General features: G+C 38.0%; 1 protein-coding gene across 1 annotated transcript; it reads right to left on the bottom strand.

Annotated features, from left to right (window-relative positions):
* Positions 1–4,522: 4,522 nt before the first annotated feature.
* Positions 4,523–6,433, bottom strand: LOC141284408 (SCAN domain-containing protein 3-like). Its single transcript, XM_073817393.1, has one exon. It carries the CDS (start codon positions 6,431–6,433, stop codon positions 4,523–4,525), a length of 1,911 nt encoding a protein of 636 aa, XP_073673494.1.
* Between the last annotated feature and the right edge of the window lie 3,152 nt (positions 6,434–9,585).

Consider the following 9,585-nt stretch of genomic DNA (forward strand, 5'->3'; position numbering starts at 1 on the left):
AAGAAGACGCATGGAGAGGTTCCGGGTCACAAAAGATGCTTCGACGGTGCAGGGCATTGTGGGATATGCAGTTTTTGGACTCTTAAACCGGAGATATGCGTCTCAGAGGAATATAGCGGTCTCCATTATCCAAAATAGACGCTAAATGAATAAATAACGGGCCGTTTCCATGGAGAGCAGAGGATCCGCGGCTCATAAGCGCGTCTATAAGTATTACAGTGCTTCTATTCAGGTTTGTTTTATTCCTATAATTACTTTGAAACGTAAAGGACACCAAAACAATCTGCTAAGCTATGTATTGAGTGTATATTGAATATTGACAGTAAAGTACAGTAGGTGTTTCAGTAAATACAAAGGCAAACATAAAAATGAAACATAATTCGGTCAATAATCATGAAAAGTGCTATGGTACATAGTAAAATAGTATTCTAAGGGGTAATATGCTTTATAAAACCTGTTTTTGCTAAGAAACAGAAGTATACTTTTAGGGGGGAAAAAGTGGGGAAATAGGGGTAAAAGGGGCAATGTGACTCCCTTCGGTTATAATTCAATAACTTTCAATTAGAAACTGTTATATGAAAAAATATTTTTTCTGGTATATCCTGAGACCTAGTGGAATCAAACAAAACAATTTGCAAAGAACTGAGACACCTAAATCCTGAGTTACAGACTTTCAAAAAAAAACTTTTGAAAAAAAAAATCAAAAAGCGCCTATGATTTTTTTGTTTTTATTGTAGTTTTTGAAACCTATATAATATTATTTATAAAGAATTACACTGGTATTATGTAGTTTAAATGGTTTTCTATACAATGAAACCATTTTTTAAAATTTCCTCCATTGTATGTGTATAGGGGAACCATTTGAATTTAGGTACATTATGATGTCGCGCTGCCCATGCAGTTTTTTTTTTTTTTATTATTGTGGTTGTACACAAATAAAAGAAATATGTAAAATAGCCTAGTTTTGAACAATGCCTAATTCTTAAACGAGTATTGCAAGCTGTATCCACATTTATAATGGAAAAAAAATCAAGTGATCCTGTCGGTGCCGCGGGCAGTTACACATTACTAACTCCGCAACTTTCATCTTCAGAACAAAATACATGATATATTTAAACGTTTTAAAGCAACATCAAATTAATATTTGCATGTTTGAGAGGTAGTTCGTCTTTTTCTTACCATATGTACAATTTTAGATACACTAAAAATTTATTTGAGTAAAGAGGAGAATTATAAACTATACTTTGTGTAGTGTTAAAAATTATTTTATTTATTTATTTATTTATTATTATTATTAATATTATTATTATTATTATTATTAAGATTTGTTTTTGTGATTTTGGTGCTGTACATTCTGATTGCGAGCTGCCCATGCCCTTTATTTTTTCTTAAAAAATAATTGAAGGAAAAGGGACTGTTTACAGTTAAACAGTTAAAGTTCTTCCGGCTGTGTCAGGGTGGACATACTGGACTGTAACAATGTCTAAAGTTGTTTAAAAATGTCTAAGCATTGGCTAAAGTGTAAAAAGAAAATATAATGTACATTTCTGATCACTTGAATAAATAAGGTTTTTTATTTTTTTTGGCATTGTTGTTAAGAATCTGTTATCAAAAACAAAAAAAAGATAATAAAAAGTAAAGTCGTTGCCGTATTAATGTGTGCAAAGTTGTAGCGATATTAGATCCTATTGTATTTTGAGTAAATCAATTGACAATTGAATAAAGGCATAACAAATTAAATTAAATTAAAAACTGGAGAGCATTGTATTTTGTAATTGCATGTGATTCAGCGCAACAAACGAGTAACAAGGCACAGATATTTCCCCAGGCAATATCTTATGGCTTTCACAACCCTTCAAACATCTAACCTCACAATTGTTAATGAGGGTCGTTCGTGTCACTTTTAAACTTGCCATTTCACCTTTCACCTTCCCCCCAACCTATGAATAAAGGTGAGAAGTGCTGGCTTGGGGGGGTTAAAACCGGTGTTTTTGCCCTTCCCCTCCGTTTGGCGCATTTACGTGAAGTGCTAGGGGTGTCTCATTTCTCGTTTAGTTGGAGGGGTAGGGGGAAGGGGAAGGGCCAGATAGGCCTCCAAACAAAGATTTTTCAGGACCTCACTTAAAACGAAGGGCTAAGAGAAATTTCCATTTTCCAACATGCCTGCTCACTCGAGCAAGCAGACTTATAAATATAGGTAATTTTTGCCATTAATAAGGATTTTTATGACAATTTTTCATTATATGTATATTACCTTCAATCTTGTGTTTGTGTTTATGGTGTTGTTCTGTAAATAAACGTTTGCAAAAAATCGCTAAAGTTTGCTAGCAGATAGCACTGATTGCACTGATTGATGTTACAAAATATATTTTTATGTCATATACACTTGACTGCAAGTTAGAAACATGAAAGGCCATGTGGCGCGGGAATTTCCCACACCCCAGTCATTTAAATCAGTACATAATAATGAAAAAAATACCTTACAATTAAAAAGAAGCAGATTTTTACGATCTGAAATTTCTTAAACCAGTGAACCCCTGTAAACATTTCAGTCCAAGGATCCAGTAAACGAATGCGCTCAAATGGAAAGTTCAAAAGGAAATTCAAATGAAGCATTTACCCACTTCTCAAGGCACCACTACACCACAGATTTGCAATTTGCCGCGCATGTGATAACGCATTGTTTGTTTTGCTTACGGCCATATGTGTACATGTGAATGAACGGTGCGTACACCGTACATTTGTACTTTTTGCAACGCTACAACATTTTTTTCAACATCTTGAAATGTGTGATAAACATCGGCGCATGTCCTCTGATGTAACATTAGGAACTAGCGACAACGTATGATGACGTATAACAGTGTTGTAGTGGTTTCCCATTCCTTAGCTAAGCTACAGCAGCAACACGGCAAAAGTAGTTTACTACATCTAAGCTATTTTTCAAAATGTAATTTTTCTACATGGTATGAACCATCATCTTACCAAATCAATGCTTTCTCAGTGGTCAATAAAATTGTCAGTCATACAGGCATAAAAGTTCAGTTTAACGTTACTTGTTTATTCAACAACGCTTCCAAACCAATTTGGCAACAAAAATCAGTATCATTTACAGGGCTGGATTTATCTCATATTGTGACATAGGCAAACAAAATTGTGGAGGGTTGAATTCTTTCTTTTAAAAAATGTTTTGAAAAAAAAAGGCACTTGTTTCTGAATATTAAACGAATAAAACAGGGGAAACACAACAATACTGAATAACTGAATAAACTATAGCCATATATACACAGATTGATTTCAAAGATTTCATGAGAGCCTGATTTTTTTAATTCTCAGAATTTATAGAACAGAACATGGAAGTTTGAAGTATCAAGAATATTATATCCGCTCCTCGAGTACAATACCTTTTTGGACGCGCCTTGAGAGAGAAATTTATCTTTACGGATTACATAAAGGAGTTTTTGTTTTCAATTTGTTTTATTTCGTTAAGTAATAATTTAAAGCTTCCTATAGATATGATTATCATCTCTGTAGAAATTAATACAATATTAAATAATTATATAGGCGATGCTGTATATGCTAATGATGTCTGTGCGCAATGTAGACAGCATTCACAAGTTTATCATGAATAAACATTACATAAAGTACTTAAAATTGAATAGCCTCACAAGAAACATTTTATGCATCCCAGAGTCTTGTCCATTAACTGACCTTCTTTTTTTCCATAATATTTGTATTATTCGTTTATATTCGTTATTTTCACCTTTATTTTGATCTCTTTACAAAACATTCTGAATGTTTTTATTTATTGTGAATCGCTTAATCTAAATAACTTTATGTATATATGCTATTTGCCATTTATTTTGCAAATATTGTAAACGACAATTATGCCAATAAAGTTTTGACTTTTTGATTGTATTTATGCCCGTGTGTGACCATAAACGATTTACAAATGGAACTATTGATTCACTCGTCAATGAAACACTATAGGTCAGGGGTCTTCAACGTTTTTCCAGTCAAGGACCCCTTTGGTGATAGAGACATGGGGTAGGGACCCCCTGATATAAAATGTGTGAAACATAGCCTCCGATAATTATAGAAACCAATCATATTACGCTAGTTATATTATTTTAAGACAGTTAGAACTATGTTGTTGTTGTACAAGCCTCATTGTCTGTATATTTTCATATATTTTCAAATCTTTCAAAAAGATTTATGCTTTATAACAAAAATATTGTGCAATTAAAATTACAATTTATTAAGTTGTTCACAGTTGTCTTAATTATTTACAGTTTCATGCATTTTCCTTGCACAGTTAATTAATAGAACTTTACATTTAATTTTACAGTCAGGTGGACAATTATACATTTACATGAACTTCATAGAATTTTAATAGAACTTTACATTTAATATTACTATCAGGATAATTATACATTTACATAACTTTACATGTTAATATTACCGTCTAGTGTCTGTCCAATTATATTTACAGTACCTGACCTTCAGTTTTAACTTTAAGACATCTTTAATGAGATGACTGACCCTGGTGAATCACACAAAGGCTGTCTATTCTGGGGGATATCGATGTTGCAAGGCAGAGTATCATGTCAGACTCAGGCTGCAGTTTAGCACGATATTTGCTTTTCAGGTAGGAGAGGGAGGAGAACGCACTTTCACAAAGATAGGTTGTGGCAAAAGGCAAAATGCTCATCATTGCCTTTGTAGCAAGTTGAGGAAAGTCTTTCTGGCAGGAGATCCAGAACTGGGCGAGAGGGCATGTCTCGTATATGTTTCTGTATGTACTGTCAGTGCTTAAATCAATCAGTTGATCCTGCTCGTTCACTGTCAAATTTGTTCCATCAGATGCATTGTTTTTAAATGGAAACTGTATCCACGTCTTGTCCTTTCGCCAGGACTCAGCTTCAGAAAAGTACTTTCCAAACTGCCCCTCGAGTGCCTCTAAGTGCGCAACAATTAAATTTGTCACTTGCGGAGAAAGCACAGCAGAATCACCCAGGTCATCCACAGATGGAAACATGGAAAAAATTCCCTGCTTGACACGCTCTCTCCATCTTTTCATTTTCTTCAGTAAAGCATCTATCTTGTCATAAAGCTGAATGGCATGTGCATTGCGGCCCTGCATAGAAGAGTTAAGTCTGTTCAGCTCCGAGAAAACATCTGCCAGATAAGCCAATTTAGTAAGCCATGTATTGTCACTGAACTTTGCAGCCAGCTCTGCGCAATGTTTAAGTAAAAACTCGTGAATGGATGCGCGTAACTCAAACACACGCGACAGTACTGATCCACGAGAAAGCCAACGCACCTCAGAATGATAAAGCAGCGTAGTGTGTTCTTCTCCCGCTGCAGCACACAGAGAAGCAAACAGGCGCGTTTGCAAAGCACTCCTCTTGATAAAATTAGCAGCCTTTACGACAGAATCCATAACGTCGGAAAATTCTCCACTCATTTGTTTCGCAGCCAGAGACTCTCTATGCAACATGCAATGAGTCCAAAGCACATTTGGAGCTACTTGTTTGACGAGCGCTATTAGTCCACTTTTTAATCCGGCCATGGATCTCGCGCCATCAGTACACAGCGCGATACATTTTGCCCAGGGTATGTCATGTTCTTGGAAAAACTCATCAATTGCTTTGAAAATTTCAGAGCTTGTTGTGAATTCAGGTAGCTGTTTACAAAACAAAAATTCTTCCTTCATTTCATTTCCATCTGCAAAGCGTACAAATGCCAAAAGCTGCGCATCCTTTGAGACATCTGTAGCCTCATCCAGCTGTAATGCAAAGGCCTCTGCCTGCTTCAGTTTCTCTACCAGTTGCGCTCTCACATCAGATGCCATTTCATCAATCCGCCGAGCAATGGTTGTATCTGACAACGGAATGGTTTTCAGTTTATTCACACAGTCATCATTCCCAAACATTGTTTTGCACATATCAGTGGCTGCAGGCAATATCAGATCTTCTGCGATTTTATATGGTTTTTTGCACTGAGCAATCCTAAGAGCCACCTGATAAGACGCTTTCAAAGCAAGCTCACCAACTTTAGCTGATTTTCTCATTATTGTCTGTTGCCCTTTGAAAGTTCTGAGGTTAGCCTGAAAGTATTCCAGTGGTTTGTCAAGCAGATGACCATGGTTTGTCTCCAAATGACGCTGCAGCTTTGATGGTTTCATGCTTTCGTTTGACAGTACGGCTGAACAAATAACACACACCGGCAATTCAATGCCGCCCGTGTCCTTGTACGTAAATCCAAGCTTTAGATATGTCTCCGAGTACTTTCTGGACTTATCTCGTTTGCGTTTGGCCGGGGCTTCTGCAGCGGGTTTATTATCATCCACATCTGGACTTGCACCAGCTGTCTCTGAAGAGGCGGATGAATGACTTATCGTTATTCGTGGTGTAGATATTACAAAGCGATCCATTCTGCCGAGTTAAATTTTATATTAGCATAGCGTTTTCAAATTAGCGCGCTCCTTTTTTTTTTTTTTTTTTTTTTTTTTTTTTTTTTTAAGAGCGCTCAGTCTACGTTGACGTATTTTACATCCACGTGACTGCACATGGATGCAATGGTTTTAATGAAGCTGTTAATGTAATTATATTATTTTTACATTTTAATATTTTATCTTTGATGTTTTGACCCATGTTTATCTTTTTAACAATTTTTTTTAATTAAAAATTATTCATTATCTAACATTAATTAGCGGACCCCCTGCAGTACCGCCGCGGACCCCCTTGGGGTCGCGGACCCCCGGTTGAAGACCCATGCTATAGGTTATTAATTAGACGAATATTATATATATATATATATATATATATGTATATATATATGTTATATTCAACCTATTAACTGCATTCCAGTAAAAATCCCAGCCATATAGCTTAATCAAAGCTTTAATGGCATGTCAGCATTTATCATTTAGATTCTGAATGTTAAAAGAGATCGAAATGATAGGAAAATTAACGAATATAAACGAATAATGTCCGAAGAAGATGTCCCCTCCAGGTCACCGTACAAACGAGTCATTCGGGCTTAGAGCGATGTTTGCTGCCGCTTCAGTTCAGTGCTTTACATGACTGCCCCCTACTGATCATGTCTTTCCTATGTCATTGTATTTTCCGTGTTCCCTTGGAATACACCGGCGTCACGCGAGACCACTTTACTTCCCGCGCGCATTTTAAATGGCCAGATCTGTAATATGAGCGATACACCTTTAACTGGTAACTCTGCACGCACAGCCAGTTTAACTTTCCCCGACACAATACCCGAGCGCATATGTACATGGTGCAGAGGAACTTTAACGACTGACAAACCAAGACCTTGCAACAATACACTCAAACCGCAGCTTGACTGCTCTGAAAACAGTGACACACTTTCTAAAATTAAGGATTGGCTCGCACCAGTATCACGGAGGATACGAACATTTCTCATTTCCGAGTCTTCCGTAAGTGAAACAACACCGTCAACAATAAACGGCTCAAACCCTGTGTCAGTATCTGCTGACCCAATAGTAACTAGGGAACGTTCAACCAAAGCAACGCCTTTCGGCGCGTATGTTTTCCTGCCCGCTTTACGCTTGAGAGAGGGACAGACAGCAATGAGATGTCCCACTTCATGACAGTAAAAACACTCACGAGTTTCATCATTAACAGCCCCTAACACCTTCTTTGATACAGCTGTGGTATCTTTAGGACTAACGTTACGAACACGATCGGAAACATTTCGTCTCGTGGGAGACGAAAACACGACTCTATGAGTCAGCACAAACTCATCTGCAAACACCGCTGCTTCAGAAAGAGAAGAAACTTTCTGCTCATTTAAATAAATCACGATTTTCTCGGGAAGACAATTCTTAAATTCTTCCAACAGCAACTCTTTTAACTGTTCAAACGTAGTAATTTTGCTCGCTACACACCATTTCTCGAACAAATTTGCTTTATCATGTGCGAATTCTACAAACGTTTGCCAGGTGGTTTTCACCTGATGACGAAATCTCTGCCGGTAGGCTTCAGGCACCAACTCATAAGCGCTTAAGACAGCATTCTTCATCTCATCATAATTTAAACTCTGTTCGAGCGTTAAAGCAGAACAGACCTCTTGCACTTTTCCAACTAATTTACATTGTAACAAAAGTGGCCAGACAGTACGCGATACGCTCAAATACATTAAAATATGTATCAACCTCGCTCTCACGGAACAAAGGGACTAAAGCGATTTGTCTACTAATATCAAATTCACTTATTTGTAAAGGCGATCATGGTGCAGGAACGGAGCTCGGAGTGGAAGCATCAACAGGAGCTGAAACTGGCACATTCACGCTGGGCGCCCCATTAGCAGGGAAGTGAGCTGGTTGTTGGGCTTTTAGCCCCAGATCCAGCTCCTTGAGCCTGATTGCTCGCTGAGTTTCAAGTTCAACTGCCCGCACCTGCAACAGCTGACTCTGATACTGCTGTCTACTCAGCTCTAACTCCAGCTCTTTCAATCGGATTGCCAGCAAAGGATCTCTAGGAGACGGAAAATTAGCAGGATCTATGCTAGCCAGCTCCATGGGTTTGGGTTCCAAACCAATCGCCTCGTCTGGTGAATTATCTGGAGGAACACCCATCTGAAAAGCAAGCAAATACCCAGAAGAAACACCAGAGGGCAGAATAACACCCCAAACTCCTAACACACTGTATATAAATATGAAGTGCACGAAACCCCTGCGACCGTGGACAAGTATTTCAAGACACTATGTGAATATAAATATGAAGTGCATGAAACCCCTGCGACCGTGGACAGGTATTTCATGACACTGTATATGAAAATGAAGTGCACGAAACCCCTGCGACCGTGGACAGGTATTTCATGACACTGTATATGAATATGAAGTGCACGAAACCCCTGCGACCGTGGACAGGTATTTCATGACACTGTATATAAATATGAAGTGCACGAAACCCCTGCGACCGTGGACAGGTATTTCAAGACACTGTATATTAATATAAATATGAAGTGCACGAAACCCCTGCGACCGTGGACAGGTATTTCAAGACACTGTATATGAATATAAATATGAAGTGCACGAAACCCCTGCAACCATGGACATGTATTACATGACACTGTATATAAATATGAAGTGCACGAAACCCCTGCGACTGTGAACAGGTACAGATCTGGCCATTTAAAATGCGCGCGGGAAGTAAAGTGGTCTCGCGTGACGCCGGTGTATTATGAGGGATCCTAGAAAATACATTTACACAGGAAAGACATGATCAGTAGGGGGCAGTCATGTAACGCACTGAACTGAAGCAGCAGCAAACATCGCTGCAAGCTAAAAGACTCGTTTGTATGGTGACCTGGAGGGGACACCTTCGGTTCACTTATGTTTGTCGTGGCCACGGCATATAAACTCGTGGGAACGTCATATTACTGTATGTCGTTGCCACGAGATATTAATTCGTGGGAATGTCATATTAACTGGTGGGAACGTCATATTATGTCGTGGCCACAAGATCATTTTTTCGAGGTAACGACATCCATATGTTTAATGCATAAACAAACCTGCGTGACCATAACCCAGGATTATCAGAGATA

This window comes from Garra rufa, chromosome 14 (genome assembly GCF_049309525.1).
Source record: "Garra rufa chromosome 14, GarRuf1.0, whole genome shotgun sequence".
Lineage (NCBI taxonomy): Eukaryota > Metazoa > Chordata > Actinopteri > Cypriniformes > Cyprinidae > Garra > Garra rufa.

Excerpts from the sequence above, each read along its gene's own strand:
- LOC141284408 (XM_073817393.1), bottom strand. The coding sequence starts at position 6,433 with ATGGATCGCTTTGTAATATCTACACCACGAATAACGATAAGTCATTCA.